This window comes from Magallana gigas, chromosome 5 (assembly GCF_963853765.1).
Source record: "Magallana gigas chromosome 5, xbMagGiga1.1, whole genome shotgun sequence".
In the NCBI taxonomy this organism is placed as follows: domain Eukaryota; kingdom Metazoa; phylum Mollusca; class Bivalvia; order Ostreida; family Ostreidae; genus Magallana; species Magallana gigas.
Window position 1 is genome coordinate 26,991,952 of NC_088857.1, and position 19,975 is coordinate 27,011,926.

At 35.9% G+C, this 19,975-nt stretch overlaps 2 protein-coding genes across 2 annotated transcripts in view; one reads left to right on the forward strand and one right to left on the reverse strand.

The window, feature by feature from the left end:
* Positions 1 to 19,975, reverse strand: part of LOC105327719 (kinesin-like protein KIF13A) — an 89,287-nt gene that overhangs the window by 38,260 nt on the left and 31,052 nt on the right. Inside the window, exons 7-9 of the mRNA XM_034455056.2 lie at positions 18,501 to 18,588; positions 16,781 to 16,915; positions 471 to 583 (exon numbers count right to left, since the gene is read on the reverse strand). Of these exons, the coding sequence (XP_034310947.2) occupies positions 471 to 583; positions 16,781 to 16,915; positions 18,501 to 18,588 (336 nt within the window). The remainder of the gene's footprint in view (positions 1 to 470; positions 584 to 16,780; positions 16,916 to 18,500; positions 18,589 to 19,975) is intronic.
* Positions 9,680 to 14,768, forward strand: LOC109619083 (uncharacterized). The gene has a single exon (XM_020068400.3). The coding sequence runs from the start codon at positions 9,910 to 9,912 to the stop codon at positions 14,032 to 14,034; it is 4,125 nt and encodes a 1,374-aa protein (XP_019923959.3). The 5' UTR covers positions 9,680 to 9,909; the 3' UTR covers positions 14,035 to 14,768.

Consider the following 19,975-nt stretch of genomic DNA (forward strand, 5'->3'; position numbering starts at 1 on the left):
CCATGACTGTGCATTGACACTCGGTACTTATTTTACGTGAGTACTTAATTCCGCACTTCAACCATTTTCTATCAAATCGCAAGAACAAGAATGCCGAATTTTTATCATAATTTCACATACCAGTAGTTTACATGTGTCAGAAAAATAAAAGCGAGATTTTAAATTTCGCGAGATCTGCTTCTCGCAATTTTACCCGGATATTATTTCCTTACATTTAATTAAGAATCTACAGTAAATATAACTTGTTTATAAGCTTGCATGAATTATTCCTCTATTCTTATTGAATCAGCTTATTAAAGTGTTGTCTGCAGTGACCTTAAATTTACAAATTTAAATATACATTGAAGTTAACAAACACTGGCAGAACTTGTTCAAAGGTTTGTAGGAGTTACTCCTCTTTGACCCATAATCAGTTTGTTCATTGTTGGAGGGGTTTTTTTTTGGTTATTAGGCTTTAGGTGTACACTCACTTGTTGATGTTACTTCCCTCCCGCAGTCTGTCTCCAACAGCACCAGTTTTCTGAGCGCGCTCACTACCTGCCAAGTCTACCAGGCTCACTTTGCTCACTTTTTCACCACTCACCTGGAAGATAAAATTAAATCATCTATTAGCATGCTCATATTTGCATTTACAGCATATCAAAATTATTTCATTTTCATCACATTTTCCCCTTTTTCTTTCTGCCTTAAATATCCCTTTATAAAATGCAAATGAAAGTAATTCAACAAAAGTTCAATCTTTACTGAATTTAGAAACTATATATTAAAATGCAGTACTAAATCATTTGAAAAATTACCAGTAGTTTTATTCTATTTATGTTATACATATGAAACAGTTCAAAAATGAACAAAAAGGTGTAATATGCTAAAATATAAACAAAGTAACTAGGTTAAGTTCATTGACTCATCGTAGTTCCCCTAATTCTATTATTCCTGGTGGTGGGGGTGGGAAGAGAGAGAGAGAGAGAGAGAGAGAGAGAGCTTGCTCATTGTTTGTTCATTGCAAGTTCGTTTCATATTTATTTTGAAATGTTTTCAATTGAGAGAATCAAGTATTATATCTTAATTTCATTTTCAAACTCCATTTCCATCTTTAAATGGCTGATAAAATTCACCATTCATATATATATATATATATATAAAATGTGTGTGTGTGTGTGTGTGTGTGTGTGTGTGCTTGTAGAAAAATAAAGCCTTGGTACAGCAAAAAAAAAACTTAAATAAATGAAACAGAATGCGACAATCCAAATTAAAGAATTTATTTAGTTTGGACTGTTGCACTCTGTTTTATTATCTAAGTATACATATTTATTCTACTAACACTTTAAAAATATGAGCTGAAACAGCTGAAAAGCATTAAATGTAGCTACATGTAATCAATGCCTACAAGTCACTGGGTCTACGAGAAAGTTCTACCTCAGAAGTGAACACCACACAGAGGTCAAAGTTCAATCTCCTGACTTAATGTCTGACGACTCTAATGGATTGCACCAATCAGTTGTCAACACCGAAGTCAATTCCCCAAGGATTAGCTCCCTTACCTTTGTCACACGTAACATTTCTATTAGGTGACAGAATTAATATCCAAAATATCATTGACTCTTTATTAATTGTTTGTTTGATTATTTTTAGTACATGTTTAGCTGTTCTAACGGACTTGTCGCATCAGTATGTCCTAGAGGCATGGAAATGTAACACGTACAATCACTGTGTTTTATCTTATAATTGAATTAAGACGTGATATATCAATCCAATACTGACCAGAGTACAAAAATCAACATGATCAGGAAATAAATTTTAGCACCAATTTCATGATCTAATTCTTTATTTTGCTGGGTTTTTTTTCATCACGTACATTGCATCCGGTATCAACATTATTAAAATGTATGCATTTACTATGCACAAATTAGAGAAAATTGAATAGTTTCCATTAAAACTCAAAACATGAAATCCTTAATGCAGATATACTCCAATCATTAATATGAAATTATAGTATGAGGGGTAGGGGGGGGGGGGGGGGCAATTCCTATGAGAATTCTTTTTAAATAACAAATTAAAACAGAAAGGAATTAGCCAAATCATATAAAATGACTGATTTCTTGATTAAAGGCCCTGGATTCATAGCACGTACAAACTCTCCTCCTGGCCTTTTTTTACACCCACTGCCCCTTGCTGGATCTATCTGGTAGGTCTTGGGGCAGCATCTAGCCCAGGCCTGCCCCTAGATAGAGTCAGGCACATTTAACCACATTTATATTTACTTGACAAATGTTTTAAGTGAACAATGACCCATTAATCAGTTTCAACGTCTTAATCACCTTGTGTCAATATCACACAGGGAATTGCTTCATTAAACATCAATTGTCTGTAGACCATATCCAGAAATGCACTGATCTGTTTTATTCATAAAATAGTAGAAGTTCCCACTTTTCACTTTTAACATAAATTGTCGCAATGAAGAAATACTTGTGTGGATTTTTCTTCTTTTACGGAATGTTTTGGACAGAAATCTTTTCACAGACCACAAATCAAGGTAAAGGTATTACTTTTTTCATTCTAAAACTTGTTATATGTAGATGTGTTATGCATACATGTACATGTATTTTGTGAGAATACTAAGGAATCATCATTCTTTGTGGGGGATCGACCAATGTTCATGGCTTTCGTGGGTAAACCTTGCCTACAAATTTACATCCACACGAAGCTGTACACTATCATTTGTTTAATATTTATTAAAATTATCCCGATTACGCTATCAATGAAATTACGTCCCCAAGAACCACGAAAATTTTTGCTATCAAGGAACATTGACCCTCACAAAGAAAAAATGATTCCACTGTAAACCGGACAAACCACCCCAATATGAACTTCATAATATACTAGTAGTCATTGTAATTTTTTTCATGAATTCAGGGATGCTCTGGGTTTGAATTATCAAAATTGTAAATGTTATCTCAATCTCAAATCATATCATTAATTCACATTAATCTGTAATTTCAATTTCATACTCAATATGGCAACTTTTTCTTCATAAAAAAACCCTCTATTACAACAGCTTGATTTAAACATTTTACTTGACAGGACAAAATGGAAATTCCGGAATGTCCACAAATCAGACAGTGTCTCAGAATTCTCCAAACAACAGAAATCCAAACATTAACTTTCGATCTCAGCAGAATTTCCAAAATACTAACAATGGGCCCCCAAACTGGAACAGTGGACCTCCATCTAGGAGTGGGCCCCCAGGAAAAAACTGGAATGGTGGACCTTCAACCTGGACTAGTGGGAACTTTCAAGGAGGTCCTCCTACAAACTTTGGCCCACCCAATAATAACTGGAATAATGGTCCTCCTAATACAAATAATGGACCTCCAAGTGGAAACTGGAATAACGGAGGACCACCTAATGGTCAATGGAATAAAAATGCAGGTCCACCTAATGGAAACTGGAATGGAGGGCCGCCAAATGGAAATTGGAATGGAGGGCCACCCAATGGTAATTGGAATGGAGGGCCACCCAATGGCAATTGGAATGGGGGACCACCAAACCCAAATAACGGACCACCCAATGGAAACTGGAATGGAGGACCACCTAATGGAAATTGGAATGGAGGACCACCAAATACAAACAATGGACCACCCAGTGGACCCTGGAACAATGGTCCACCTTACGGAAACCAAAATGGACCTCCATACTCAAACTGGAATCAGGGTCCTCCAACAGCTCCAGGAATTGGATTTCCATTAATAGATCCTGACCTCCCCGATGGATTGGATACAATGTACCAGAGAATGCAAGCTATGCAAGCCATGCATGAAGTGAATCAGTATGCAGGACAACTTGGGGCCTTTGATGTCATTCCACCAATGGCTTTTCCTCACCCTGTTCCAGTGCCTGGAATGATTCCTATCCCGCCGGGACCTCCAGGACCTGTACCACCAGGTACTGGTCCACAGTCTGGTTTTCCTACGAGACCTCACGGCAGAGTTGATGTCTGGGCAGGTACGAATCCAAAAACTGAAAATAGCACTGGAAACTTTACAATGGCTTTCTCTAGAAGAAATTCAGAACCAGCAGATACTTTACGACCAAAGCTAGCCGAGTTTCAACATCAAGGTAGGATTGGTTGGGGAAATGGAACTAACAACTCCAGTGGTATCAATGGAACTCAAAATCAACCTCAACAGTTCTCTAACTTGCCACCGAACTATCCCTATAACCCTTACAGCTATGGTTATAATGCTTTTGGTTATAATCCATGGATGGGACCATATAAACCTGATATTCCCGATCACCTGGAGAACAGGAGAGACAATGAGACAAAGTTCATTCAAGACAGACCCCCATATAACCCGTCACCTGCATCTTCAATGCCTAGAGAGAGATGGGCAGGACTAGCTCAGTCAAACCAGACAGGAGTCCCACAACCGAGTGAAATCATGAGCCAAGGCGTTAAAAATGTTCAAAGGATACAGACAGAAATATCCTCTCAAGGATGGCCCCCTCAAGCACAAAGTCAAAGAGGACAATGGACGCCGTCCTCAAGGAGAAATGACTGGAATATACACGGTACAAAAAAACGTGATCCTGATGGAGAGAAAGGGACTGGAGTAGGCGGAGGTGGAGACATCGAAAAAGAAGTGGATAAAGAGAAAGAGGAAAGCAAAACTAAAACGAATATGAATGTGATCAAAGCTGTTCTGAATGAAGTGTACAGACAAAGAAACAATAAAGACTTGTCTGTTTCATCTATAATGGATGCCATCAACAACAGAGAAACTCGATACAAAATGCAGTACCGATATGAAGGCAATGTTGCACCGCCATCCTGGACTCAGCAGCTTGAAAATGTTGAACCGCAAAAGAAAGAGCCGGGACCAACACCAAAGCCTGCTGAAGTTATGGTAGAGGAAGTCAACAGAACAAGCATTCCGAGAACCGGGGCAAGTTTCAGATTTTCGTCAAAATATATTCCACGGAACTTTGCTAATATCCAAAATCCAAGAATACAACCCATTCACAACTTTCCTACAATGAGTCAAAATCCAAGAGCACAGGCTATTCAAAATGCTAGAAACACAGGCTTTGGTCAAACAACTGCAGGGCCTTTGCCAAATTCAAAAACTTCAGCACCCATTGTTCAAACTCAAGACATCATTCAACAAGCCATTGGTATAGCTCAGTCTGGAGTCATGGCTCAGGCCAATAATGATGCCATCACAGACCTCACTCAGGGGTTCGGAGAGGCCAGCAGCAGCACTACGCCCAGCACGACCACACAGAAGGTCATCTCGATGAATGTAGACACAGAGATCACGATACAGAAAGAAGGCAAGGTCCATGTAGTCAACCATGAACAAGTCATCACGGTGCCAGTCAATACCAGCACACCCTCACCCCTACCACAGAGCCAGATGGGTGTCACGATGGCCATCATGGAAACCCTTCCTGGGGTCACCAAGTCCCCCGCTGACACAGTCCAGAAAGTTCCTGTCCCTGTTGAGGACTCCCTGTCACCCTCCTCTACCTTTGGTATCATTGTTGGGATCATCATAGGCGTCACTATAATTCTAGGACCAATTATATGCATACTTTGCCGAGTTCGAAGGCGACACAGGGAGAAGAAACGTAAACTATCTGCAAAAGGCAGTGGTGGGTTCAAGCCAGATGCTGAGGCCATGGAAACCATGCTCGCATGTGACTTTGGTGATCCTAAAACTTCCACTAGCATTGGGCTCGGTGCTAAAGCCAAAGTCAAAAGCTTCCTAACAAAGCCCCCGCGGCCAGAAAAACCATGTACTGAACTCCAAACTCTAAAACCTAAAAGTAATACTGTTACTGCCATCATTCACTAGATGAGATTTTATCAAAAAAATACTTAAATTGTTGAAATCTTTTCAAAAAGGTATAAGTAAACATAGAAACGGATGTTGGAAATCCTTAAAAACTGTCATGTAGAATGTTTAAATATGGATTATGTCATTTTTTTTGTGCTAATAAACATGTCTCAAAAACCATCAATGTTTGTTTAGAGTTTAGAAATTTCTTTCATTTCTGGTATGGTGAAAATTTACATTTTCTTCATGCAAACACTGAAACTTTCTCAAGAATGCCAATTACTGAACACAAATATTGACTGTCTTAACAAGTTTTAAAAAATCAAACTACAGTTATCTGACCAAGTGGTTACATTCTTGCGGAGAAACACTATCAAGTGATGGGCAAACAAAATTAGGTGGAAAAAATAATTAACAGAAAAAAAATGACTGTGTGATTACGTATGTCAGATTCTGTGACTATTTGGTTAATGTTAGGGAAATATGAAACAGCACTCAGACAGAGCCAATAGACTGCTGTCAATAAGGCCTCCCAATCAATGGCTGTAAAGGAGATCAGCCAATCAACTGATCCTTGGGGGATGTAACAACCCTGAAACATCACACAGAGGGTGGCATAGTGCTATCCCAAACATTAATTCTCAATGATTTAATGATTCACTTTCAAAAAAAATCCCAAAGCTCCAATTTCTGGTTTTCAATTTGAAATATAAACTCTATTTTTGGCTGGGAAATCATCATAATGTTAACTTTCTATGCTGCGTGCACCTGACAGATGGAGGATGCTTTGGTATTAAGAACACAGGGTAGTACTGAAGGTGAATACAAGCTATTGATAGACATTTATTCAGCATTAGTGTTCAAACATTATTCTTGTACTAACAGGTATCCAATAACAAGCCATTGGATATGACAGTTAAATATTTTCCATGATACGGGCCAGGCAATGAAACCCGGCAACATCAAAAGATGACAAACAGATTTGTGATGGGATGTCAATTTGAGTGTGAAATATGTGTTTTGTCGAATAATTAGAGTGATAAAAATATATTTAGTAGTTTACATTTTGTCGCAAAGGCAATCAAAGCCGGAGTTATTACTTCGCAGTGTTTAGGAACATAATATTGCGCTTTGCTTTGTAATCACATCAGATATCTCCTGGGACAAAGAAGTAAAATATACTGGCATCAGACACGAAACAACTTGGGTGTTTACCCCTATGTTTATCGCTAGAGACCAGAATGGTTTGGTAAATTTTGATTTGATGGTCGACTCCTTTTAAAAAATTGTTGTGATTGTTTCTGTCATTAGAAGAATCGTTTTGGATCACAATTATTTAAACAGGTACCAAAAATGGCATCCACAAGTCTTGTTAGTGATACCATAATCGACGCAAGTGCGACACCACAGGAAGTGACCGTCTCCATCGTCATGGCAACATTACTGGTAGTGCTCATTTTGTTGCATGTGATATTTTACATTGTGGCTAACAGGAAACTAGAGGAATGGTTTAGACGTTTTAGACAACTCTTACCAAAATCAAGATCAAGTACAACGCCTCGGGTAACCATAATGAATGTGAAACCCATCAAAAACGGCACACAGGCGAGAATCGACTCCGTCTCAACAGTCTGCCGTCCGAAAACTGCTGGTGCTTCATGGGACCGAGTATCTCGCCTCTCAGATTCCCCCAAAAAGTTAGAACGGAGTTACTCTATTCCACCAAGTTCCAATGAAAATAACATTGTGATCTTGCATGATTTACAAAGCTTTTCATTGGAAATGGACACTTTTTCTAGTGAAAATGGTATGAATGCTCAAAAATGTGAAACACCGTACAGTAAAGGACAAATAGAAATGCAAAACCCTGTTGTCCATAATGTTAAAATACAAATGGAAATGGACCAATCTACTACTGCGGACAATAAGAGTCACCCTGACAGTGTGGTTTGTAATGGGTATCAAAATACACAACTACCCAACAGTGTAACCTTGTAATAGGCTATGGAATCAATCGACAGAACTGTGATAACCCACTTATAATTTCTGTAAGTGTACTTGACTGTTATCGGCAGAACTATTATGAGATTATCCTGAGCATTAAAATAGTCACCTGAATCCTTATTTCTTTTGACATTGTATCAATCTTGGATGTAATAAATACATAACAACAGAGACTTTTGTTTAATTTCTGTGATACCTTGAGGTACTGTAGCATCAAGTATTTAAAATGGCTCTCTATAATAGTTTACATTGTTTTCATTATGATCATTTAAGGCCATATATATTTTTGGTTCTTGGGCCAATATTTTCAAAATCTGATGCAGCAGAGCGGTGTTATATTTTTATTTCATAAAATAAGGAAGCAGGATTTTTTGTTTTAATTTACAAGTTGCAATTTATATCATAATGCAGAAAAAGCGATGTTTTAAAGCACATAAATAATTACTTTACAGTGATTGTGTCAATCTTAAATCTTATAGCTTAAACTAATTGAAATAAAACATCATGAAAGCTTTGAGACTTCGGAGAGCCCCATGTTAAAGCATATTAGATATAAAGTATAGTACAAATTGCAGGAAATACTCTCCTATATACAGTTGAAAATAGTGCTCCTGTTCATATCAAAACTAAGACCATTTCTGTAATGATCATAACTTAAATACAGCGTCACATAACTAGTTTCGGTGGCCATTTGCAATATTTGTTTTATGTATTTTGGATCAAAGCGGCGTTTACAATTATTTTGGTTATTTATTAAAATCAATTTGCGTTTTACTAACTTGGGATTCTAAAATGCTGTCTTAAATCTGAATTTTTTCCCTGGAAAATCGCAAGTGCACAAGAGAAATCTTATTTTATTCATTTACAGATAAAAGTGAGCAATGTGCAGTGATAAATCAGGCCTGAACACCAAAGAATTAATTCTATATGGCCTAACAATACTAAAATCTTAAAGGGAAATCGCATTTTCTTGAATTTACTTAATAAAAAAAGCAAAGCTGACAAATTCAGTCTGTGATTTATTTTATAAAAAAAAGTGTTTTACTTTGCATAAAAAAACACTTAATTAATACTTTTTCAAATGGTTTGTTTCCAATAGAATCTGGCATGTGTGCTGAATAACAAGTTTACTTAAATATTGATGAAATATAGACAGTCTCAAATGATGCTAATTATGGATCAATTACATTTATCTAAATTATCAATAAAGTATCACATTATAAAATAATAACCAGATTAGTTAATACTTTCAAAATACATACTAGTATAAATGTATTTAAATGTATTGAAATACACGTAAATACATATAAATAAAAAAAAACTAGGCTTTCTACATCTGCATAAAATACAGTGTTTTGTTGATAATGTTGATATCAGCTTTAAGGGCTTTTTTTCAATCTAAAGAAAAAAATATCTAATAGCTGAATTATACTGTAGATATGTACATGCATGTCAACTACAAATACCTGTGCACCATAACAAAATCAAAACATGAAAAAACAATTGTACTCAAGCTCTACAAAGTACACAATTAATTTAACCAGTTATTTTTTTCTGAACACATTTCAAGATTAAACCAAATTAAATTCCAGAATGCCTAGCATCAATAAATCCCAGAGAAATGTAGTGTACAAATGGTTGTTATTTTGTATGAAAGCTATCGGTCCTGACTTTCACAAATTATCAGACTTACAAAGGGCAGGGGTAAATAAACGGGGTCTACTTAAACCCCCCGATACAAAAAACAAACAGTGACCAATTCTTTGGATAGATTATTCATGCTTGTCATGTCAGCTGTATAAGGCAGTTATCTCCCCTGTTGATTAGAGAAAGCAGACTGTGCCTCATTAATTCATTGCTCCGTACACTCAACACGACATGAAAAGTTACAAAACGACTTTTAGTTAGCAAAACAGTCATCTTGCTCAGATTACCTTTGCACTTGCTATCTGCAAGGTGAATAAAATTGTGCAAAAATGATGGATTTATGCAATCTCTGAAGTAAAAATGCACCTGCAAAAGGCAGTCTCAAACATAAGTTATTAGACAACCAAAAAGACAATACAAGATGCGGTCCCGGGAGACTTTGACTTTATTCATCCTTCTAGTGCTTGTGGCTTTCGCTAGTGGTTTTGATTTAAGAGATCAAAGTGTATGTCCAAAGAAATGTGTTTTGTGTGAAAAAAATGACACCTCTTGGGAGATTTTGGGAGCTGTTTGTGAAGATGTGACCATAGCTGAACTTGCTGGACCTGTGAAACATGTACACATATATGATGGGGCATCAGACAAGATCCCAAATGGTATTCTCAAAGATTTTCTCTTTTTTGGAATCCAGGATTTAACGTTTCTTAAAATCGAGAACTATGGACTAAAACAGATTTGGGGATCACCTCTGACCAACAATACAAATCTAGAGGTTCTTGATTTGACAAAGAATGAAATTTCAGAAATCACAGACCAATCCTTTCTGGGTCCATCAGGTTTGAGAGTGCTTATTCTATCCAAGAACAATATTTCTCACATTCCAAATGACACTTTTTCTGGATTGCAAAGCCTTACCAATCTCAACTTGTCATATAACCATCTTGAAAGCATAAGTCCTGTACTATTTGATGGTCTGCCAAAACTCAAAGATCTTGATTTATCACACAATAGAATTGATTCACTTAGTAAAGAGGTGATGAAAAACATTGACACGATTGAGAGATTAAAACTGGGCTATAATCAATGGAAGTCCGTGCCTCCTCAGCTTTTTACAGGACTTACACATCTGTATTTTCTCAGCCTGGAGGGTAACAACTTGACCACTATTTCAGAGACTGATTTCCCGGGAAGAAGTGTTACAGTTCTAAATTTAGCCAACAACAACTTTACTGAAGTTCCCTCTCAGGCTTTGGAAAAGTTGTCAAAATATGACCTAGTATTCAACATCAGTGGGAATCATATAGAGAAATTGAACAATCTTGGTAACATAACTTTGGAGGTCTTAGACCTGAGTGGCAATCATATGACAGAAATAGATCCAGGAGTGTTTGAACATTCCTCAATATCTACTCTTGATCTGCATAATAATGAGCTGACAACACTTCCTAAACTAATGGATCTATATCTAAGACTTATGGGTGCTCGAGAAGTACTTTTCCATGAAAATCCCTGGCATTGTGACTGTGAGTTACAATGGCTGGCCGATTATCTTAGATACCATTACTCAAGGGTTGACCCAGTTTGTGCAACTCCATCTAAATATCAAGGAAAAATGATAAGAATGTTAGGAAGGGATCTGAGGAATGATTGCTTACTTACAACCACTACCACCACCCAAAGTACAACTACTTTAACCACAAAGCAATCAAGTTCTATAACTCAAATCAACACTCTGACTGGGTCCAGTTCACTGTCGTCAGTCTCAACAACTAGTTCAAGCTCTGTTAGACCCTCATCCATAACCTCAGCTCAAATTTCTGGATTATCTGAGAGTTCTACCACTTCAGTGAAACAAACAACTAATGTAAGCAACCAAAACATGTCGAATCCTTCAGGTTTATTATCAAATACCACAGAAACCACTAATTTAGCTACTGGCCAATCTTACAGCACCACAACTCAAAACCACAATGCAAGATCAACCACACAAAACACCACTTTAGCAGCCACCTCATTCACTGAATCATCTGGTACAGGGAACCAAATTACAGAACTTATTACTCAAACAACACAACCAAGTGCTACATTGCAGCAAGCCTCCTCTTCTTACGGAAATGAAGTGACAATCTCTGTAGAACAGACCAGTGATAAGATTAACACATCAGAACAAACACTGAGCAGCACAGAAAGTGGAACCTTAACACTAGAAATTTCCTCCCCTGCTCAAACTTTTCAATTTGGAAAGACTACATCTTCAGCTTCGCAAATGCCAGGAAAGTCTACGTCAACAAGTACTGGAGGTAATCCTCTATACACAGACTCAACATCAGGAGAAATGACAGATCAGACTAACGAGGTTTTGATCACTGATTATACCAGCGCATCCTCAGAACCACATGGGGACCAAACTACAGAATCTGTTCTGCCCCAAAATGCAACCACTTCAGAAATTTTTCCACTAGAAACTGGATCCTCTGATCTATTCAGGCCTGAACTATCTACAACTGAACTTGAGTTAAGCACAAATAACCACATCAATCAAATGACCACACAACCAGACACATCAGAGCTTAGCACTGATGTAGAAGTCACCACCACATCCCAGCTATTTGGACAAAGCACCACACAGAAGGAGACAACAACTAATGACTGGCAGACATCAACAAATGATCAACAAACAGAACCCTTGCCTGGAAGTCTGACCACAAATTTAAATCAAAATGATACAGAGTCTACAAATATCAACAATGTTCAAACCACATCAAACCAAAACATCAACAAATCAGAAACAACAACAGGAAACTTGGAATATTCAACAAATGGAATCATGGAGTATTCCACAAATCAAAATTCACCACAATCAACAACTGTGTCAACAGAATATCACACAGGAACTAAAGAAACAACAGAAGAAAGTACAACAACATCAGAAACAACAAGCCAAATTCTGCCAACAAGTCAATCAATGGTTGATACATCTAGTGATACTTTATCAAAACTGGACTACACAACCATATCATATACAGATGTTAGCTCTCAATTATCACATCTTACAGAAAGCACAGAAAGTGACTCTACTACTGCTCCAAATTATCTCAAATTCACTACCGAGACCATGAGATCAAGTTCAGTATATGAGTCTTCAACAAGAGAAATAAGTACAGGGCAAGAAACAAGCTCCAGTGAGACTGACATAACCACGCAGCAATTCAAGCTCACAACCATGCCAGGAGGCTCTGAGAATACCACTGGGGAAAATTCAACAGATCAGACAGCAAGTAACAGTAGTGGAGCCTATTGGGTGAATACAACAACAACAAAAACAACGACTGAAGCATCAACAGGTGAAAATACAGCTCAGCAAAATGCAAGTAATGGAGCCCCATGGATGGATTCAACAACAACAGCTAAATCACTAACAGGGGAAAACATAACACAACTAAATGCAAGCACTGGGCCATCTGGGATGGATATGACAACTGAAGCATCTTCAATGCATTTAACAGAAGCCAATGAATCAAGTGAAAGCCCTTCTATTTCTACAATCACTTCCAACAATGAGCTCAATGAAAGCACTACCGTTAACAACCATGGCATTACTTCAGGAAGTTTTTCAACCACTTCTGGTAATCTAATGAATGCCACAACACAAAGCATCACAGGAGAAACAGGGACATCTGAAACAAGTACCCCATTAAATGCTCTTGTTACTAGTTCCATTCCAGGTTCATTGAATTTGAATACAACTGAAGAAGCCAATTCTTCAAAATATGGAATTAATCAGACAACTAGTGAATATGCTACACTCCCAACAACTATAGACTCAAATTCCACTGCACAGACAGTATTGAACTCTACAGAAGTGGATTCTAATCAAACCTCTGGGTCAAATTTGTCTACACTGTTCACTGGCAATTTATCATCAAATCTGTCTACAACAACCATGACAGCACTTTTCAATACCAGCTCCAGTCTAACAACCCAGCAGTCTACAGAAACCAACAGTTTTAACACAACAACAGATAGTGGGATTTTTCATCCAACGACTTCAGCAAACATGGTGGTATCAACAGAGAGAACCACCACAGAAGAAATCACCACGCAAAAATTGACAACTCTACACTCCACCAATCAGTTCCCAAGTTCTCAAGTCCACCTGACCACTCAGCCTCTTAACTCAAGCTCTGGATCAGGAGGTTCATCTACTTCAGCCAGCAATGGGAACATAACGACCAATAACTCCACCTATCCAGGAAACGCAGAGAAAACTTCCTCTAAGTCGAAGGAGACCGGAACCAGCATTGCTGCTATTGTGGCCCCCGTTCTTGCCCTTCTTATCATTAGCTGTTTAGCTTTTTTAATATTTGCTGGAATCAAACGTAACTTGTTAAACAAAATTGCAGACAAAATGCTCTGTTCCAATGAGGAGGGCTTTTTCATGCCAATAAAACAGTTTGATCAAGCCAAGCCGCTGTTTAACAGAAAGGTCAAGAGTGATTACAGTGTATATGTAACAGACAATGGGGATTTTACACCAACAAAATAAAGAACTAGCAAAGAGTATATCTTATCCTTGAAATATTTACAACATAAAAGCAACTGCTTAAATGCAGTAATAAAACAATGTTCCATAATTATCACTGAATGTTTGCAATGCAGAGCTTGTGCAATCTGTACTTTGCAGTCTGACATTATTTTCTGGTACTTTATACACAATACAACTACATCTGTGGCTTGAATGCTATTCAAGTAAGCTTCATATAAAAACAAGTGTGAAAGGCTATAAAAAAAACCCCACAGTTGCTCCATAGATGTACATTATTAATAGTGATTTTTGTTTTTATTTTATATTAGCTTGCATACGTATTCTCCCTTTTGAATATATCATTTAAACGTGAGATATATTTTTATTCTGTTTGATTCTCAGTTAAATTTTTTCAAGCTCCCTATGCTATTCACAGTATTTATGTTGTCAGACTCACGTTGGAGTTCACTAACAGCATGGAAAATGTAACATGATTTTCTGATATAAAAGGCCATAGAATGGGCCTTTTTATTAATCTGTTAATCTTGCTGAGAATTATATTACTGCATTGTTAATCGATAAATTATCAATTTATATGACCACCACCATGAAAATCTAGGAATAAATAGCGGAAATTCAAACATACTCAGAGAGCGTGATTTTCAATCCAAACTACAATGTGATTTATGCTGCAGACTCCCGACGAATTATTAATGCAATAAGCTGCATTTACAACCAGATTTGAAAGCTAAAACAAGTGCATCCTGGGTACTGTCATCAATACTTTGCATTAGCTCTGTTGATTTAGCCCAGTAAACCTGAAGATTTCTCTAAGCTTCAGAGAAACGAATTTCCGGATACTCATAGAAATGATTGAAAAACAGCGCAAACAAATCTTTTCATGAAACATTTTTTATTTGGGTTTTTTTAGCTTTAATACCAATGCCTTTATCCAAACAAATAAGCTTAAGAGAGTTCTCACAGAATGGATCTGCCTCCAACCAAGTTCTCAAATACCGTTTTAATTGAGTTTCTATTGAACTGGACTTGAAACAAGAATGCCTTTCTAAGTAACACTAAAAATAAAACACAAAATATTGATTCTCAAAAAACCTACATCTTTCCCACTATATCATCCGTAAATAAATGGACTGAGGACCTAAATTCTATAGTGTCTAAAATTCTTATCTGATAAAACGGAGTATTTAACACTGCAAAGATAACACAAGGCACTCATATTCTAGCTACTACCAGTCAATACTATGACAAGTCAAGATGTATCTCTATGACGTGCATTCTATGACACTAAAATCTAATTAGTGTTAATGATAAGGTTTAAGGGTACAGGACTAAAATGGGAGTGAGCAAATAGAGTTTTCTGAAAATAGATTGTCTATCCTATTGCACAATCATAGTAAAATGCTACATGATTTTCAAATTAAAAAAAAAAAATTGAATATTCTGACTTAATGAGTTTACTACAATCAAAAATACCAGGTTTGAATTGCAATGAAGTGTTTTAAATATTGACCCAGTTTGAAAATCATTTATATAAATATGTGAAATCTCAGAAAAGGAAATACAACTCCTCAGAAAGTGTTATACAGGTAGAAATCCATCACACATGGCAATGTGTTGGTGTTTAATCAACTGTCTGACTCTCTCTTTTTCTCTCTCCTTCTCTCTTCTCTAAGGGTCACTAAGCACTGATTGATCAATGGATGTAAAACACAGCTAGTGAACAGACAGGTCAAATGACTGACAAATCTATCAAGATTTGTCTGAATTTAAAAAAATATATCTTTTTGTTAATATCTAATTCTTCATAAAAAAAAGTTTGATTCTAAAATTTGTTTCTCTCAACCTTATTATTATTTTTTTTTTGGTAATTCACATATTTAATATACTTAATGGATGCCATTATTAAAATTAAATTTACTGTAGTGTATTGTGGAGTGTATAAACATGATGTTGAATTGGTAGTGAATTAGCAACCATGCAATAATATTTTCATATAAATGTATAAAGATGATGAATAAAATATCTGATTTAAATTATCTGACATTCTTCTATCTGAAAATATCTTCTTTGTGTGTTACATATGCAGTTACAATAACGTTAATTACTTGACACGTACATGGTAATTTAAGATAATGATTCGAAGGTCTTGAGGAAAAAAAATGACCTTATTTTTCTAACATAAGAAAGACAACTGGTACAAAAAACACTTTCAAATTGACAGCTGATTTAATTACCAGAATAGACTCAGTATTAAGTTAGGTGTCCCTTTCCTCCAATGATCCTTCTGGATTTTCCAGGGAATAGAATTATAAAGATTTCTGACAAAATTTTTGAGAACAAATATTTTGCATTTCTTTTTTTTTTTTATATCGCTCTTATATTCTGTCAGACTAACCGCAATCCATGTAGATAAAGGACTATGTGCGGTATGGTCAAATATCTGCCCCCAATTTCAACCAATTTTTAAATAGTTTCGTATAAAAATCAAATCTTCATAAATCATTGTATATTCTTATCATTTTAATCTTGATTTTAGTCATCATTCCTCGTTCACTGTTTATCTATGACATCACCTAAATGACCTTATTCCCGCAAATTCGCAAACAAATGAAAATACTCAGTCTCATTTTTGCTTTATATTTTACATTCGGAAGTATAGAGCGCAGGTCTGCTCAAGTACCATTTTTAACATGTTTTTCTTCAGATAGTTATAATCGGTCAGTGCACTAAATGCTTTGTGACTTACCCCTGTTGATAGATCGGTCAGTGTTTGGGTCAGCACTATGTTGAATACTGCATGAGATCGACTACTCTCATTGTTCATATTAGTGGCTGCTACAGTTCTGGACTTGTTTCCTTCATTCATGAGGTTGTCAATATCCTACATAAACAAATCAGAAAACTCAGTTTTTCTTTCAATTTCTTTGTTTCGGGTCAGGTAAAATTTTAGAGAACTTGTCTTTTAGATATGGGGAAACTCATACTAAGTTTTGCTCTGATAACTCGATGTTGTTCAATCATAACTGCATTTTTTTCAAAAGTGTGTGGTTGGAAAGGGGTGGATGGAGGTTACTCCATGATATTCATTCAACATCCATTTTTTAATCCACTGGCATATGGCACAGGTCAAAAGTTATTCCTCTTTCCCTTTTAATTCTCTCACCAAACAGGAGTTATGCCTCTTGATATACACACTGCTGAGTGGATGAACTAAGTTTTCCTTAACTGTTATCGTTGAGATAAAGACATTTTAAATCAGCTATTTACTATATTTTCTAAGAACATTTCAAAACTATCCAAAAAAGTCATAAACACTAGCTACTTTCTCTTTCATCTTATCATTGCAGATCATCTAATCGCTGCCAGCTTCAAGGATACTGGGTACTTAAAATACTAACACTCAATGAATTATAACCTTAAGTGCTCTAAAGTGAAACCAATATTTCTATTTTTCCTGAGCACCATGGTTGCTACATACTATAGGATGAATAAGGCATTTCCATTTCTGAATTGGCTGTTTGATGCACAGAACCGGTTAATGAATCGTTGCATAGGCTTAATCTTGATGCAGCATGCAATTCAGTGCTATTATTTCATCACTTTCATTGCGGCTTCCTGCTCGTCAATAACAACAAGGAGACGACTGGTGCATTCAACTGATGTTATATGATAAGGATCGACTCTTGGGGGGGGGGGGGGGGGGGGCATTAAAAACAGATAAACAAAGCTCATCGATGACACAAATTTATTTGGCTTACATAATCATCATTATTGTGCTAACAAAATGAAAGAGAAGGTCTTGGATTCACGAGCTCAGTGAATAACAGTATTTATATACTCTGTCCTATCACATATTTGTGTAATTATAGTGGAATCATTTTTATTCTGAGGGCCAAAATTTTTCTGCTTTGTGGGGATGTAAATTGGTACATCCTTGTGGCAAGTTCAGGATAATTTTAATAAATAATAAACAAAAGTTTGTAATAAAGTTCCTCAGAATGTAATTTTGTGGGCAAGGGTTAAATTTTCATTTCAATATAAATCAATAAGGTAATCATATAAAAAAAAAAATTGTGCAAGAAGTTTTGAGATCTTTTAATGGATTCTGTCAGATTTTTCCAAAATAAATCTCTGTGAGGAATATTGTTTTTTGGTTTTATACATTTCTTTGGACAAACTGTGAAACAGATATCATGGTAACAGGTATTATGTCAATGAAGAAATCTTGGACTTTTCTTATCAATCTTAAAATGTAATTCCCCGATAAATATGTGTATTTTTTTTTTTTTTATGCCAAAAATGAAGATCGACTTAAGTTTTTCAAGATTTGACTGACAAAATGTCTGATTAATGTCATAGAGGGTGTTATTTTCTTGCTATGATACAGCTATAGTACAGCTTTAGTTTGTGTATCGATTGATATTCACACAGAGAGTGTGGACTCAACAAAGAAGTTGGGATTTTACCTCAAACGACGCCACTGCCAGCATGGACAAACCATCCACATATGGTCCCAAGATATTGTGTTCACGCACTTTGAGATTCTGCTTACTTCTGCAAAAATATTGATGGTATATTCAATATAATATCAAATTCAAAAATCCTATACCAAATGTTAATCATCTTGGACATACCAAAAATAAATTCACAGGATGAATGACCATCTTTAAGTCCTCCTTAAAGATAGCTTAAAGGTGTTTAAAGGTAGCTTAAAGACGATCTTTAAGCCACCTTTAAGCTACCTTTAAGCTATATGTATTGCTTAAAGGTGGCTTAAAGAAAGCGTAAAGATGGCTTAAAGGCAGCTTAAAGACTATCTTTAAGCCACCTTTAAGCCACCTTTAAGGACAACTTATAGGTCCTTAATGTCCAAACTTCTTTAAGCCACCTTTAAGCCACCTTTAAGCTACCTTTAAGCCACCTTTAAGCCACCTTTAAGCCATTAAAAAAAATTAATTCAATATTCTGCTTAATTTCCAACAAAATGTATTAACTTTAAGAAAGAAAAGGTATTAAAACGGTTTTTGTTCTAGAAAGAAAAATAAAAAAAACACCAAAAAAAAAACGGCCGCGGTGAGAATTGAACCCGGAACCCTTAGTTTACTGGCATCACCACACATCCTCTGCGCCACGGCAACTTATATATCTATGGGCGTTTTTATATCCTATATATCAGTGGATATTGAATCACTGTATTGAATGTGTTTACTTGAAAAGATTTTGACAAACCATTCAGTTTGTAACAATCAATTATATCTAATTTATAAATTACATGCATGCATGTATTTAGAATGAAATACGGAACTTGGTCTTCAGTGAACAAAAATATATTATACCTAAGTGGAAACCGTTAGGTTCACTATAGTAGGCTTTCTTAGTTAATATATTTAAACCGAGTAGATATACGTAATTCATCTAATTTATAGCTATAAAAATGTAAGAAAGAAAATGAAATCATTTCTTTTATTAAATGCATTGATACTATTAGGGTATTTGTTCAATTTCCCGCAATTTCCCGGTTTTCATGATCGCAGCGCCGTTCCAATATGTTTAAATATTTACATGTAATTGTATGTACATGATTTTTAAACTATCAATTCTATAACAAACAAAATTACCAATTACCGGTGACGTATTTACTGCATGTGGCAATTGCAAATGACTTGTACATACAATTGTATGATGTGCCAGGCCGGGTATATTTGACATATTTACCCTTATACATATATTTAAATAATCAACCCCTATTTATGATCACCGGTACATTAATTAATTAGCCTCAAGATTTTACTCTTACATACATGTATCGTTAATTTGTAGACGTAACATATTTGAAACCCAGAGCTAGGAAATAATACTTTGAAAATGAATTACAAATGTAAATTAACTTTTATTCACTAGACTTACCGTATACTCGTACATACTAAGATTCAACGCCTTT

What these genes read in the sequence shown, in the direction of transcription:
- LOC109619083 (XM_020068400.3), top strand. Translation starts at nt 9,910, where the DNA reads ATGCGGTCCCGGGAGACTTTGACTTTATTCATCCTTCTAGTGCTTGTG.